This window comes from Juglans regia, chromosome 8 (genome assembly GCF_001411555.2).
Source record: "Juglans regia cultivar Chandler chromosome 8, Walnut 2.0, whole genome shotgun sequence".
Lineage (NCBI taxonomy): Eukaryota > Viridiplantae > Streptophyta > Magnoliopsida > Fagales > Juglandaceae > Juglans > Juglans regia.
This window is the reverse complement of record NC_049908.1, coordinates 3,991,254-4,007,201: the sequence shown is the minus strand read 5'-3', so window position 1 is coordinate 4,007,201 and position 15,948 is coordinate 3,991,254. Positions and strand designations below refer to the sequence as shown.

At 36.6% G+C, this 15,948-nt stretch overlaps 1 protein-coding gene across 6 annotated transcripts; it reads right to left on the bottom strand.

Moving 5' to 3' along the window:
- Positions 1–6,253: 6,253 nt before the first annotated feature.
- On the bottom strand, positions 6,254–15,948 carry LOC109004627 (glutamate receptor 2.8-like). Of its 6 annotated transcripts, none has more exons than XM_035693256.1 (6): positions 15,668–15,948; positions 11,133–11,384; positions 8,400–9,706; positions 7,949–8,261; positions 7,434–7,843; positions 6,254–7,208 (listed from the first exon to the last, which is right to left on the bottom strand). In XM_035693256.1, the coding sequence occupies exons 1-6, from the start codon at positions 15,921–15,923 to the stop codon at positions 6,783–6,785; spliced, it is 2,964 nt and encodes a 987-aa protein (XP_035549149.1). In that variant the 5' UTR covers positions 15,924–15,948; the 3' UTR covers positions 6,254–6,782. The 6 variants fall into 6 exon arrangements, with proteins under 6 accessions (XP_035549149.1, XP_035549150.1, XP_035549151.1 ...); XM_035693257.1 differs by having other exon boundaries at positions 7,434–7,864; positions 11,133–11,379; positions 15,668–15,792; XM_035693258.1 differs by lacking the exon at positions 15,668–15,948 and adding an exon at positions 15,020–15,097 and having other exon boundaries at positions 7,434–7,864; positions 11,133–11,379.

Genomic DNA, 15,948 nt, shown 5'->3' with positions numbered 1-15,948 from the left:
TCTCAATCTTCTATACTGTTACAATTTCTAACAAAGGCATGGTCAAGTTCATTTTCCTTCTTTAAACTTATTTGTTTACCAAGATTGGAAATTTTAGCATCTTGGTGAGTTATCCTATATAATTATCGGTCAAGAAAAAAAAAAGCGAAATTCAATAATGATCTCCTTTTTCTTCGACTCTAGATAGAAATAAAATACAAATTATGGGTTAGATTCAAGTAAATAGTAGTTTTATCACTAAAGAAATCAAACCAAAGCCGCGGAGTAGTACTTGAGTTGAGGTTTTTGGTGTTTGTTTGAGTTTGAAACGAATTAGGTCCCGTTTGGATGTTGAGCTGAATTAAGATGAGTTGAGTTTTTTATGAATAGTAATGAGTTGAAATAGTGGAGTGAGTTTTCTGGAGCCCACCTAAGATGAATTTAGATATGTTTGAATGTTAAGATGAGTTTAGATGTATTTATGAGAAGTTGAAAATGTTGTAGGTTTTGCATATAAAGAGGTGTTGAGTTAAAAAATGTTGTGGGTCCCACATATAAAAGAAGTTTTGAGTTTAGATGAGTTTTGAGAGTTGGGTGTTTGGATGTCATACTCAGCTTAAAATTAGACCGAACTGAGTTAATCTCAAATTGTCTAAGTTCCAAACGGGGCCTTAATTATCTTAATGAATAATTGAATTTGAGCAGTGATCAGAATTACAATGATAATCAAGTAAAATATCAAGCACATGGTTATAATATTATTTAATTCTTATATATGTTTTTTTTGTTAAAGAGGACGATACCCTAATTTTATTGATAGCCCTCACTTATGGCGGAGGAAAATCGTGGTTACAAACTTTAGATGCCTGGGATGTACAAATAAGCAAAATAAAAAAACCCAACTCCCAGACATCAAATCAACAAACAACAAGCTACAAACTAAATGTTCAAAAAGACAAAACCAATACAAAACCAAGATGCAAAACCAAAACCTGCAAGAAGAAAAAACCACAGAGGCAAATAATGATAGCAAGTCAGTCTAACTGAAACCAAAATCCGTACCTAGGATAGAAGCTATGAAATGAGTAGATAAGGAAGACCAATTCTATCCATTCTGAGAAGGCCACGTAACTGGTTAGGCAGATGATCACTATCATTGTACCAATCCATATCAGAACCCCCTGCACCTCTCTTGGTAAGAAAATTAGCCACATCATTTCCTTCACGATAAACAAGATTCACACGAAACTCCATGCACTCTAAATAACCAAGTAAATCCTCCCAATAATCCTCAAGATACTAAAGATGACAAACACCTTGAGTAAGCCAATTAACAAGAAGCTGAGAATCCATCTCAATCTCAACCCGGAAGAAACCAAACTGATAGCACCTTTTAACCCCCTCCCATAAACTTCTCAATTCAGCAAAATTGTTAGAACCTTGACCCAAAAAAACAGAATAAGCCACTTGAAACCGACCCAAACTATCACGAATAACACCACCAGCACCAGCTAGACTAGGATTACCCAAACTACTACCATCAGTATTTAGCTTCACCCAACTCTGAGGAGGTTTAGACCACCTCACCACACAGACCATCTTAGGCTTAGGAAGGACAACATGAATGTCCATTTTATTCAAAACAGCAACATCCTGAAGAGAAACCTGAGAAATTTTCATAATTGACTCCATGATCTTATGAATCCAAAATTTAATGACATGCCAAATAGAATCAACAGTATCAATTCTATCCTCATAACGAGCTTTGCAACGCCTGTTCCAAAGTTGCCAATAAACAATAGAAAGGAGAAGTCCAAAAATAATCCAAAGCTGAGAAGACTTCCTGGCACGCCGAAACAAAAAATTAACTTGCTCATTCCAATGTGGAGAAAAGCATGCATGCCTAGGCCCATCTATGGGGCAGGCAACAGAGTTTATTAGCTGCAAACTGATACTTTTAGCAGTATGCTTAGAATTATTCATACATATGTATTGATGCAAAGAAGGCAAAAACATGAGCTCATGATGCAGATCAAGACAAAAACCTGATCAAAATCAGTTTTTGATTTCTGATTTTGAACTAAAGCAGATGATATTCAGAAACCTATGTATCAGTAGGAGAAGCAAATATCTATTGGTGGCAATATGGCTACTAAAAATTCATCTTCTTATGGGTGGCTCTCGCCCACCACAGACAATGCTCTTGGTGGTCGAAGCACATCTTCATTACGGTGGTGGGAGTAGAGGAAGGAGACATGGTGCACGTGGCAGTCCTTCCCACTTGTGGCCCTTACGGTAGAACATCAAAAACTAGTTTGTCAAGTTTGCTTTTTAAAATAGGTGATCTAACCAATGTTTTGAATACCGTTTCGGTCAAGGCACTGTAATGAAATATTTTTGTACCGGTACCATTTCGTATATTGTTTCAGAATAGTCTATACATAAATAAATTATATACACACACATGAACTATATTCCAAAATAACAATAAAATAAGTCATAAACTTAATAATACTTCTCAAATTTTATAAATTTTTTTTTTGTAAAAATCAGAACTATAAAAAAAAAAAAAAAGTGAGTTTTTATATTTTTAAAGTGAGTTTTTATATTTTTACTAAATAAAATTTACTTGTATATTTCTCATGTCTCATAGTTTGAGGGAGAGTACTGGTCATGTTAGGTGTGGGCATCGTACACACTAGAAGCATAAGTGTGTGCCCCACGGGTATGGCATATATGGGACCCATGTGTTGCGTATCTCAGATCTAGATTTTTTCACACAGACTACAACCTAGCTAGAAGGATTACTCTAACTACACTTTTATGAAAGAAAAAATATAGATAGAAGTCACTATTAGGAGCATCCATTTTGCACACATGATGTGGCATCATCTAGACCACACATCTCCCCAAGTGAGTGTTGGGAACAATTAACTAGAAGCAACCACGCAGTGAGTGCAAAGTGTGCACTACTATAGTGACTTCTCTATAGCATTACTCTTTATGAAAATGTCCTGCAGTTTTACTTAAGGAAAATGTTACGACCACCGCTATTAGACACCGTTTTTTAGTCCCGCTTGACGTGTACAGTCTACTGTAGCATTTTTTTTTTATTCATTCGCTTCCAATAGCCTGAAATTTTTAATATTCTATTCCTATTTTTAATATTTTATTACCTTCTATTCCCCATTCCTAATATTTTATTTCCTCTGCACATTTCATTTTTGTCTTCTTTCAACAATCATCTCTTCTTCCTCGAGGAACAACGAATGCGAAGGAACCAAAACCTCGTTAAGGTTTTTGAGAACCTAGGTCGGGAAGTGGTGGGTGATGCCACATTGGTCGACCTCACCATCCTCAGCGAGGAACAACGATGAGGAAGAGGATGACCTAGAAGAAGACGATCTCTTGGGGCCGCCCAGGAATTAGCTCAAGAACTGGAAGGGTTTGATGATGGTGCCAAAGAAAACAAAATGGAAAAGATTGGAGAAGGGGTTGCGGGATTTGTTGGAGGAGGAGGAAGAAGAGGGAGTGGAACTGACAAGAGACGACCCAACAACGATCGAGAGCCTTGACGTCGCCGATCTTGTTGAAGATAAGGAGGAGGGAGTTGGGTTTGATTTTGAGATTGAGATGGAGAAAGTGGGTTAGGCGTAGATCTGGGAGACGATAAGGCATGGGTTTGATTTAGAGATTGGGATGGAGATTTGGGAGAGCGAGAAGGAGAGATGAGAAACCAACCCAAAATACATAAAAAAAAAAGAAGTAATCGTTCGGTTTTACAGGAGATAGAATTGTGGACGTGGTGGAGGAGACACCTCAAGGAAGAAGAGAGGATCATTGAAAGAAGACAGAGACAAAATGTGGGAAAAATATTAGAAATGGGGAATAGAGGGTAATAAAATATTAAAAATGGAAATAGAATATTAGAAATGTCAGCTGCGGGAAGCGAATGAATAAAAAAAAAAAAAAATGCTACCGTGGACTGTACACGTCAAGTGGGACTCAAAATCGATGTCTAATAACGGTAGCTGTAGCATTTTTCTTTAATTATAAAAATTTCATAAGTTATTCAGCTCCTATAAACATACCGACGAAATGTATATTTCGGCCGAAATCCAGAATACCGGTTTGTACCGACCAAAACAACTCGATACGGTTGATATTTGATCTGAAACGAAAAGCAACCCTCTCTTGTACCGGCTATTGCTCCGGTATGGTATATTTCGACCGTACCGTACCGTCCGGTATGATATGAAATTCAAAACTTTGGATCCAATTACCCATCTCTTGCTACCACCATTGAGACCATGCCTATGAACCATCGATTCAATATAACAAAACAATCCTATGTTTAGAGAATTGAAAAAGAGAATAAAAGCATGTCGTGTCTTCCATTGCGTTGTAATTGGCTAGGTTGTTAGCAAGCAAATTACTTTTTCTGTAGACATGATTGCTTTTAAAAGGAACTTGGATCTTGAAATGTAAAATATCATCACAAATATATTTAGAGTAATTCCAATGGGAAAACAATCTTTATTAATTCATTAATTAACATAATAAGAGAATCGATCACAACAATTAAATCAGAAATAATCAATTTATAGCATAAAGTTAAATCAATTTTTGGAGCAAACAATTCAACAAAAGTGTTAGTACTATCTCTCTACCCAAAAGAAAAAAAAGAAGATAAACCTATAATAATATAACAATTATAAGAACGTAAAATATCACCACAATCAGCATTTTTAAAGTTACACATTTGGAAGCATCGTCAATGTCCAACTTGGTGTTTTCTAGAAGTATGAAAAACAGTTCTTTTTCTTTTTTATTGCATAAAAAATAGTGGTAGAAAATGGATTAGAAGCTAAAGAGAAGGCCGAAGCGACACACGAAATTTAAAAAATAAGGAAAACAAAGCCCCAAATCTAAAATATTGAACCCGATTTTTTATACAGGGTTGAGGTTTAAACCTAATTCTTTTATTTGGAGACTAGCTTTATGCCATCTAGTCCAAAGGACCTTGGTGAACAATCAATAAATTGAGACTTATAATGAATTTTGGAGATAATTAGTTATGATGTAGGACATTTTAAGTAATTTAATATATCTTAAATGTATTATGTAACAAGCGTGACTGAGTTAACAAAATCAAAAATAAATAAAAGATTACATTTTTCAAATTAGAAGTACGTCAAAAAAGTTTTTGAGGGAACAAAGGAGTGGTAGCTAATAAACCACAAAACAATCTTTGGGGAAAAACTTCGTCTCTTTACATTTCTTTTTTCATATATTTAACATTAAAAGCAAAAAAAACCAAGACCTATTTTTAATTTGGTATGTCCTCATGCAAAGATGTAATATCACTATGCCGAGAAGGAAAACTCGTAGGAGGACGACTTTCATCCTTGTCGCTTACAACGTCAAAATTCCTGGAGTGGTTCTCCATATTATGACGAAATTCTATTACGTCAGGACTTGATATAGCATGTACCCTAGATGTATGTCTTTCGATATTGGGATGTGAAGAGGGATCTTTTTTCTGGTCAAAATACTCTAGCAATCCAAATGAAAAGCTAGAGTCAGTTATGGCCAAACCACTTAAGGATCAAGCATTTGCTACTCAAGATAAGGTGGCTGAACTCGTTCAGAAGGTATGTCACGCACTTTTTATTGATTTTATAATAGCTCGATCAATAGTAATGCGAAGCACTTTCTGAATGAGGAACATTCTCTAAAACAATTTCCTCATTCCTTGGCCACAAGCAAGGGTTTTTAAATAAATTATGGAGTCGTCCTCTTTCACAGTAAAAAAAAAAAAACAAAACATTTTCCTCATTTTCGCTTTGCAAATGGGAATTATATTAAACACGAGGGTGCTGGCATGCTGCATGAAAAATTATTTTCCAACATGTACACATACATTGATAAATCTCATATAAAAGTATCATCTTAACCCCCCCCGTTTGAGGTTTTTTAATGTTAATTTTACACTTTCGAACAGGTAGGTGCTGCTATTCAACAAGAGTTACCAACAGTAATGGCAAAGATGAAGCTTTATCTGCAGAATCCATCAACCCGAACAATCCTTTACAAACCAATCAAGTAAGTTACCACATGACATAGTTGTCAACTTAATGATCATCCAATCCAAATCTGTGTCTGTGAGTCTGTTCGTTATGATTGATGCTGTTTTTTCTTATTCTTGCAAACAATTCAAATTAAAGAATATATTATTTTTTGATAAGTGGGAGGAGGAACAGGAGTTTTTTGTAATCGAGAGCACTATGGTTTTTTTTTTTTTTCCCCCTATTTGGGTAATGCAGGACAAACATTGTGGAAGCCCATGTACAAGTACAATCCTTGCTAAAAGCAGAATATTCTGCTGAAGAGATGGAAAGCATCATCAATATGGCATCTATACAGGATCTGCAAGCACAACTTGATAATCTGCTGTAAGGTGCTTGGGAAGCCCAATGACTTAATGCCAAATCTTTCCCACAATACGACGACATTGATAATACAGAACGGTATTAAAATGTAATCGTGAAGATTACATGTCAATGAGCAGACAGTATCTGATTAATTAAAATAAAATCTGATTAATTTTTTTACTGCATTAATGGTATGTTATTGATGGCATATAAACCATCTATACTAGAAATTGATGCGGTATATATTTTGCCTGAAGATTTTATCAGAAAGGGGAAAGAAGTACTTCCATATAATTAATATGGAACTCCCAACAAACCCGTCACTTGTAAGGTCGGAATTTCATGAGTGGTTCTCCATATGATCAAATATTAGGTTGAAGGTTCAATTACTCTAGGACCTGCAATGGGATGTGCCATGGATGTATTTCTTTCAATGAGATGTGAAGAGGGATCTCTCCTGTCAAAATGCTTTGCCATTTCAATCAACTTGGACCAAAAGGAGCTCTCAGGATTGCTGTTGCTCAAAGTTGGCCAATGTGAGCCAAAGAACTTGAAGAAGCAAACCAAGAGTGAGATCAAGGAAACGGTTCCAGTGATGATGAAGAGGCCGCCGAAGCTGTGCAGACTGAGACTAGTACTATTTGATGAGATTGAGGCGCTTGGATCTTCACAATTAGTACTACCACGACTTGAAAAGTAGGTCCGCTCAATTGCTTCCAATTTGTCTCTGTCTTGAGTGACATTCAAGATTGCCCTTGAAATGTATGGGACTAAAGGAGATCCTAGAGGGAAGGCCTGAAGAAACACACGAGAAAGACTACAATATTTAAAAGAAATAAGTAAAACAATAGACAAAATGACTATTATAATGGGAATGATATCTATGTTTTAAGTTTGCTATAGATTTATGTAACATATAGAGGGAATCACCAAGAGTTACACTATAATAATGACACTTAAGGCATTATTCTCATAATCATAATAAACTTGAGAGAGAGACAGAGAGAGAGAGATACTCACAAAGCCAAATCCATCAGACTTATAGGTCGGACCAACCATAGTGTACCTGGAGCAGTACTTTGCAAGGAAGAGCTTAATGTAAGGAATTTCATCAAAGACAGCAGCAACCCCACCATTTTGGGTTCCTTTTGACAATGCTTCATGATACTCCTCATGGGTGCTAAAAGGCTTCAACTTGGACCGATGGAAGTTTAACTGTTTTATTAGAAGCCCTTCAACATAGGAATTCTTTTGATATCCAACAAAATAACCATTCTTTTTTATCTCTTTTACGTCAACAAAGGTAGGCTGCAATCTCTGTACAGTTAACATTGAGGCTAAACTTGCGGTATAACTCTGTGTCAGGATGAGTACCAAAAAAATCCATACGATCATCACAAATCTCGACCAATTGCTTAGCAGTTTCTCCCCTGGTTCCATTAAACTATTATCTATAGACACATGTACTAATTTAAGCATATTGAATTGGGAGGAAAAAAAAAAGCAAATCTTTTTATAGGGTTGAAGATATTTACTGTGAGCAAAGACCAGTGTTGAGAAGGAGAACCAGAAAATCATGCCAAGATGTTGATCTGGCGGGCCTCTGAACTCTCCATTTATTCGATGTTCAAGAACCCATATCACTAAACCCGTAAAGACAAATGCCGCAAATGTTGTCACCCACAAATCCAAGCTTAGTGGCTTTAAGAAAATCCAAAACTTGTTCTTATCATCATCCTTCAACAGAACCACCATTGACACCCCTGATTCTGAGTAAGGCAAAGTGAAATCAACATATAAAGAGCGATTGGCTACAATTGTTGTGGCTCCCACAACAGCATCATAATTCTGCATTCAGAAAGTGAGAAAAAGATGGTTATTAATCCATAATCACTACTTTGGGAGCAATTTTCTCCCTCTCACATGACAATGATTGCCACCATTCTTACTAATTAACACAAATACTCGGCCAGAAAATAAAATCACCTGAAGTTTTATTTGGTAAATAAGTTCATCGATTGTCCCAGCACTCTGCCTATATTTATTCATGAAGGGAATATACTCAAAAGAAAGGGGGAATGGTAATGCCTTGAGTACTGCAATGAACATGTCATGGGAGAACCCTGATATGATAGGCTTATCAGTACGAGGATCCCATTCCACTTTCAGAAATTCATCAAAACCTCGTTTCACCGGAACCCCAATCTTCAACTTAGGAGGCTGCTCTGTTGTGTCTCCTGGCCAGATTGGTTGCTTCAGGTTGTCCTTTGAATTTGAGTTTGCTACTTCACTATTGTCGTCCAATTCTTGGGAAAGTCCTCTCTGTCTGGTCCAGTAACCAATAACTCTCTCTGTGTTTCCAATGACATTGAGTATTTCAAAGGATGAAGGTTCCAACTGTCCTTTAACCAATTCAAATTTCCCGCTTAGGCCTTGAAATTTAGTAGTTAGAATTGTATCACGAAGCATTGGACCAATTTCAGAAATGCCTAAAGCTGCAAGATCCACGTTACTTTGGCTAGTATTTTTCTTTAAGAATTTAGAATGCACGATGCTGGCCTTCTCCACTGCCATAGCCAAAGCGAAAACTGTATCATATGCCCATAAACCAAAGACGTATCCAGTAATCTTAATGTTTGGTTTGCTAGAGGTTAAATTTCTTTTCAATCTTCTTTTGAAGTCTTTAAAATGTTTCGATCTGGGTATATATGGCCGCAGTCCCAGAACACCTTGCATCGAGTCCTTAACCTTTGAGCCCATACGATCTTCCAAATCTGATAACCCTTCAGTGAAGATCCATGCAAACCCTTCCCTCAACATTCCAGCATTATTTGCAAGTACAAAGAGCTTCGAGCCAAGTAAAGCAGTCATGTGCACAAGAAATATTCTGGTATGATCTTCCTTTAACTTACTTATCTCCTTGGCGATTTCATTATTATTGGAAGATGGAGGAATTACACTTCTGTAAGGCACCCGAGTGTCAATCTCTAAAAAAGCGTCCATTAAATATGGAATCAAACCATTTCCATATTCTGTATCTTCATAAATAAGGACAATTTCCCGCCAACCATAGGCCTGAACAATGGCTGCTATGGCTTTCACTTGTGCGGAGTCATCTTGGGCTGTTCGTATGAAAAAGGGGTTTTGGACAGGAGAAAGAGAGGGACTTGTGGCTGAGAAGGAAAGGATGGGAACCTGAGCTTTCCGGCCAAGTTCAATGACAAACCTAGCTTGTGCTGAGCTTTGAGGTCCTATGATGGCCTGCACTTCATCATTCTTCATTAATTCCAGTGCTGTATTTCAGTATTGGAGTCCATATATTAGAGGGTAAAGCCTTTTAATGAAGGTGTTCATAAGTATAATAACAGAGCAACAATAATAAACTTTATCAGTATCATTCCCGTATTAAGAAAAACATGGGTCCATCTATGGGGAGGTAACGGAGTTTCTCAGTTACAAACTGACACTGTTACAGTATGTTTAGAATTATTCCTTAATGTGAATTGATGCTGAAGGCAAAAACCTGAGCTCGTGATGCAGAAGGCAAAAACCTGAAACCAGTTCTGAATTTGAACAAAAGCAGATGATATTCAGAAACTCGTATTACGTATATCGGTAGGAGAATGGTGCACGTGGCAGTCCTTCCCACCTGTGGTACCTCCGGTAGAACAGCAGAAACCAGTTTGTCAAGTTTGCTTTTAAAACAGGTCTCACTGCCGATCTCTTGCTGCCACCGTTTTGACCATGCCTACCGACGAGAGAAAATCTAAATTTGGTTGTCTTCATCAGTAGTACGTACGCCCCACAAAATCTCATGTCTTGAAGTGGGTGTTACTGATCAACATATTAAAAAATCCTATTGTTTTTCATGCATCTTTGTTCCATGTGAATGTTTTCTTTTTTCTCTCCATAGTTTTCCCTCCCCCTGGCTTCGCCCATGAATGGCTCGCTGGAAGGACGGTGTTCTGGTTTTATAGAAAAATATGAGGTAAAAAGGAAAGAAAAGAGAGAGAGAAGGTTGGGACGACTTTGCCGGGGAGAGAGACAGAGAGAGGAGAAGAGACGCTAGCTGAAGGAAAGTCAAACGGTTTCGTGGAGAATTGCTTTCGATTTGTACAATTCTATAACGTGTGAAACATGAAAAACAGAGGACTGCATGTCAACTTGTATATTCTCATTACTTTCGTGAATGTAAAAAACTGTACAAAGGGTCTATTTATACATTTCATGTACCCAAGCATAACTATAACAGATTTAACCAACTTAACTGTTTATTTACAATTTTCAGATTGAGCTTTCTGTTTGGCTTATAGAGATTTTAATTCTAATTTTTCTATGTGATTTTCTATATTCCAACACCCCCCTCAAGATGAGAATGTATATTAATAATTCTCATCTTGCGAATAAGGTGATGAAAATTGAGAGATCCGAGAGGCTTAGGTAATATATCTGCTATTTGGAATCTGGAAGGAATGTGTATGATCTTTATAAGACCTTCCTGCAGCTTTTCTCGAACTAAATGGCAGTCCAATTGGATATGCTTTGTCCTCTCGTGGTGTACTGGGTTTGATGCAATCTCAGAGGCAGGTTTACTATCTGTGTATAATAGTGCAGCTTGAGTATGTTCAATGTTTAAATCAGACAGCAAGTAATTTAACCATTGAAGTTCACAAGTAGTTGATGCCAATGCTTGATATTCAGATTCTGCAGAGGACCTACTGATTGTGGGTTGTTTCTTTGATTTCCAAGAGATGAGAGAATCTCCTAGAAATATTGCAAAACCAGTGACACTCCTTCTGGTATCAATACAGCCGCTCCAATCACTGTCTGAGTAAGCCTTTAGATGTAGTGGAGACTTGGCAGATAAGAAAATCCCCTGGCCTGGTGTTGCCTTGATGTATCTGAGAACTTTCTCTGCTGCCTTGAGATGTGAGGTGCTAGGATTGGCCATAAATTGACTCAATGCCTGTACTGAATAAGCAAGATCAGGTCTAGTAATTGTTAGATACAACAACCGACCCACTAGTCTTCTGTAAGATGCTGGATTAGATAGAGGGTCTGATGAGTCATTTGCAGTCAATTTCAAGGTTGATTCCTTAGGAAAAGCAGCTGGTTTACATCCAAAAAAACCACTATCTTGTAGAATATCAAGGGCATATTTTCTTTGACATAGAGCAATGCCTTTGGTTGACCTAGCTACCTCAATCCCCAAGAAATATTTTAATTCACCCAAGTCTTTTATTGTAAAAGATTCATGCAAAAAATCCTTCATAGCATATATAAGCTCTAAGTTGGTGGAAGCAACAATGACATCATCAACATATATCAATAGAACAATGAAACTATTTTCAGTTTTCTTGATAAAAAGAGATGAATATGACTTTCCTTGAGTGAAACCAAATTGAAGTAGTGAATTGGACAGCTTTGAAAACCACTGCCTTGAGGCTTGCTTTAGGCCATATAAACTCTTTTTGAGTTTGCATACTCAAGGGTCATTAGGTGTGGAGAAACCAAGTGGTAGCTGCATATATACCTCTTCATTTAAGTCTCCATGCAAAAAAACATTATTTACATCAAGTTGATGTAAATGCCAATTGTTTGATGCAGTTACGGCTAGTAACATTCTCACTGTTGTCATTCTAGCAACAGGTGAAAAAGTATCAAAGAAATCAAGCCCCTCTTGTTGAGTGTAGCCATTTGCTACCAATCTAGATTTATATCTATCCAATGTGCCATCAGCTTTAAATTTTATGCAATAAACCCATTTGCAACCTATTGCCTTTTTGTTAGGAGGCAAAATTGCAAGTTCCCAAATTTTATTAGTTTCAAGAGCTTTAATCTCATCTGTCATGGCTTGTTGCCATTGAGGTTGTGAGATGGCTTGTTTAAAGGTTCTTGGTTCAGATATAGAAGAGACAACATGAACAAAAGCTTTGTGATTGTTGGAAAGTTTACAATCTGAAATGAAAGATAGAATTGAATAAGGTTTACCTGAAGAAGGACTGCAAGATGTTCATGAACTGCTGAAGAACTTTTAATCAAATTACCACAATAATAATTCTGCAAGTATTGAGGAGAATGCCTAGTTCTTTCAGATCTTCTCAGATTTGTAATATTATAAGATGGTAATGAAGCATAATTTTCTGTAGAAGGTGAAGCAGAATTTTCTGTAGAAGGTGAATCAGAATTTTTTGTAGAAGATGAAGAAGAATTTTCTGTAGTAGGACAGTCATATATTTGAGGAGAATTTGGAAAGACAAATGGGATATGGATAGAATTAGGAATAGATGGAAAGATGGATTCATGAAATATGACATTTCTGGATATGGAGGTTTTGTGAGTAAGTATATCAAGCACTTTGTATCATTTTACATTTGGTGGATAACCAAGAAAGATGCATTTTGAAGCTTTAGGTGAAAACTTCCCTCGATTATTTTTAAGTGTGCTTGCAAAACACAAACATCTAAATACTTTGAGGTATTTGTAAGTTGGTTGTTTATGGAATAAGATGTAATATGGTGATTGATTATTTAAGATTGAAGAAGGGGTATGATTAATAAGATGGGTAGCTGTCATAACACAATCTGTCCAATAAGATAGAGGTAAATTGCTTTGAAACAAAAGGGCTCTAGCAACATTTAGTAGGTGTTGATGCTTTCTTTCAACCCTACCATTTTGCTGTAGAGATTCAACACATGATAATTGATGTATTATTCCATGCTCTTGATAGAAAAGAGGCATGTTAAACTCCTGACCATTATCTGTTCGTAGAGTTTGAATATTTGTATTGAATTGAGTTTGAGCATATTTGATGAAACTAGCAAGTATAGATCTTGTATCAGATTTTGCTTTCATGAGATATAGCCATGTAAAACGACTATGATCATCTATGATTATAAGAAAATAGCTATATCCAGATTAAGAAACGGTAGAAAAGGGACCCCAGATGTCAACATGAACTAATTGAAAATTTTTATTTGATTGGCTGTTTGATACAAGATAGGGAAGGTTCTTTTGTCTAGCTAAGGGACATATTTCACATACATGATTTTGTGAAACTTTTACAGAAGGATCAAGATTACTAATTATCTGTAATCTTGCAGATGGAACATGCCCTAATCTAAGATGCCATATGTGAGGATTGCTATTACAAGATTGAACTAAGGCAGTAGAGGAAGAACCAATCAGATCAGGCATTTCTCTTTTATTTAAAGCAGGAAAAGATAAGTGGTATAAACCAGATTTTACTTCAGCAAGCCCAATCCTCCATTTGCTCAAATCCTGCAAAATGCATTTGGATTGAATGAAGAACAATCCAATAGAATTATCTTTGGTCAATCTTGAAGCAGAAATCAGATTGATATTGAAAGAAGGAACAAATAGTGCATTTTGGAGGGTTATATCAGGAGAAAGTTTAACATTTCCAAAGAAAATGATGGGAACAGATTGTCCATTTGGTAAATGGACTTTAGAAGGTTTGCTAAGTAAGTTTTTGGAATAAAAAATATGAGGAGAACAGATCATATGCTATGTTACTCCTGTGTCAAGAATCCAAGTATATGAATTCTTTGAAAGAGAAACATTATTAGCTGAAGAAGAAGATATACCTGAAGTGGAGACAACATTAGCCATGGAATTAGTATTAATATTGGAATTGGATAGGCTATTTGCTAGGGTAAGCAGATTTTTGATTTGCTCTTGAGAAAATATCATATTTGGAATACTTGAATTTTGTTCTAATGAAGATACATTGTTTGCAATGGGTTGTGCATATGATGAATTTCCAGATTGCACATTGAGAGATCTTTTCCCTTTAGGACCTTTCCATCCAGGAGGATATCCAATGAGTTGAAAACATTTGTCTGTAAGATGGCCAGAATAGCCACAATGAGAACAGACCAAATCTGTTTTCCCTTTTTGCTTCGTGTACCTAGCAGTAGCAGATGATTGTCTTTGAGGTTGAGCAGCAACCATGACATGAGAATCCAAGGAAATTCCAACATTGTTAGACAGAGACCTTTGACTTTCTTCTTGTAGTAATAAGGAAAATACTTTGCTCATTGATGGTAGAGGGGATTGAAGGAGTAATTGACTTCTGATGGCTGAGTATGAATCATGTAATCCAACCAAGAATTTTATCACATAATCAGACTGTTGTTGATCTGTGAGATTCTTGAGAATATTGCATGTGCACCTACCAAGATTTCCACATTTACAACTTGGAATAGGTCGATAGCTTATATATTCATCCCACAAGGCTTTAAACTCACTGAAATACTCAGTAACAGTTTTAGAACCTTGAGAAATGGAACTGAGGGATTTTTCCAGAGAGAAAACTCTCAGACCATCACTTCTAAGATATCTTGTCTTTAGTTCCTCCCAAATGTCCAAAGCAGTTGTAAAATAAAGAAGGCTGCCATGAATTTCTTTAGAAATTTAATTCATTAACCATGAGAGCACTAGATTATTTGCTCTTAACCAAGCAATTCGAAGTCTAGAATCAGTATCAATTCTAGGTTGAAGTAGAGTTCCATCAATAAAGGAGATTTTATTCTTGACAGTGAGTGCAATTGAAATCGATCGACTCCATGCAATATAGTTCTCACCTGTAAAGATTTCAGACACGAGAAGTGCTCCTGGATTGTCAGAAGGATGAAGATAGTACTGGCTCAAGGAATCATCACAAGGATTCAACATAGGGGAATTAGCCATAGAAGCTCTCTCAGAGGAATTTTCAGAAGGTGTTTCAGAGTTTGCCATAGAAGCAAGAAACAAGAGAAAGAAAAAATCAAGAAGTAAGAAGCAAGAAGAATGAAAGATTTCAGCGGAAGACTTTTCTTTATTCTTCTGATACCATGTAAAATTCTATAATGTGTGAAACATGAAAAACAGAGGACTGCATGTGAACTTGTATATTCTCATTACTTTCGTGAATGTAAAAGACTGTACAAAGGGTCTATTTATACATTTCATGTACCCAAGCATAACTATAACAGATTTAACCAACTTAACTATTTATTTACAATTTTCAGATTGAGCTTTCTGTTTGGCTTCTAGAGATTTTAATTCTAATTTTTCTATGTGATTTTCTATATTCCAACACGATTTGTGAAACGAAAACACATTACTGGTAGCTGCAGTTACTACTAACTGGTTCATCATGCAGAATGAGATATCCCCAACTCTATCATTCTTTTTCACTGCTGTGCTTAAATGTGTGTGCGTATGTGCAGTTGTGAAAACTTTTAACGTACCTGCAGATGCTGCGGCAATGACATCATTTCCAGAATCCTTGGTCAAAAGAGCAACCCTGGTGTTATAATCATCATTGGCAGCGTAGAAATCTGAGAGTGCCATGGACATGAAATGCTCTGCCACTCTTCCCACCGGGGAGTTCAAATTAAGAACTACGCCCACTGGTATCACCTCCTTTGCTGCCATCGATGGCTCACCACGGAGAGTCAGCAAGAGAAAAGAGAGAAAGGAAAGCAGGTGTTTCTGGCTCGCCATTGTCAAGCCAAGGCTGCTTACTAGA

Excerpts from the sequence above, each read along its gene's own strand:
- LOC109004627 (XM_035693256.1), bottom strand. The coding sequence starts at position 15,923 with ATGGCGAGCCAGAAACACCTGCTTTCCTTTCTCTCTTTTCTCTTGCTG. Across the intron at positions 9,707-11,132 it reads AAAGAAACAACCCACAATCA|CACTGGAATTAATGAAGAAT; the intron begins GTAGGTCCTCTG and ends ACTGAAATACAG. Across the intron at positions 8,262-8,399 it reads TTTACCAAATAAAACTTCAG|AATTATGATGCTGTTGTGGG; the intron begins GTGATTTTATTT and ends TTCTGAATGCAG.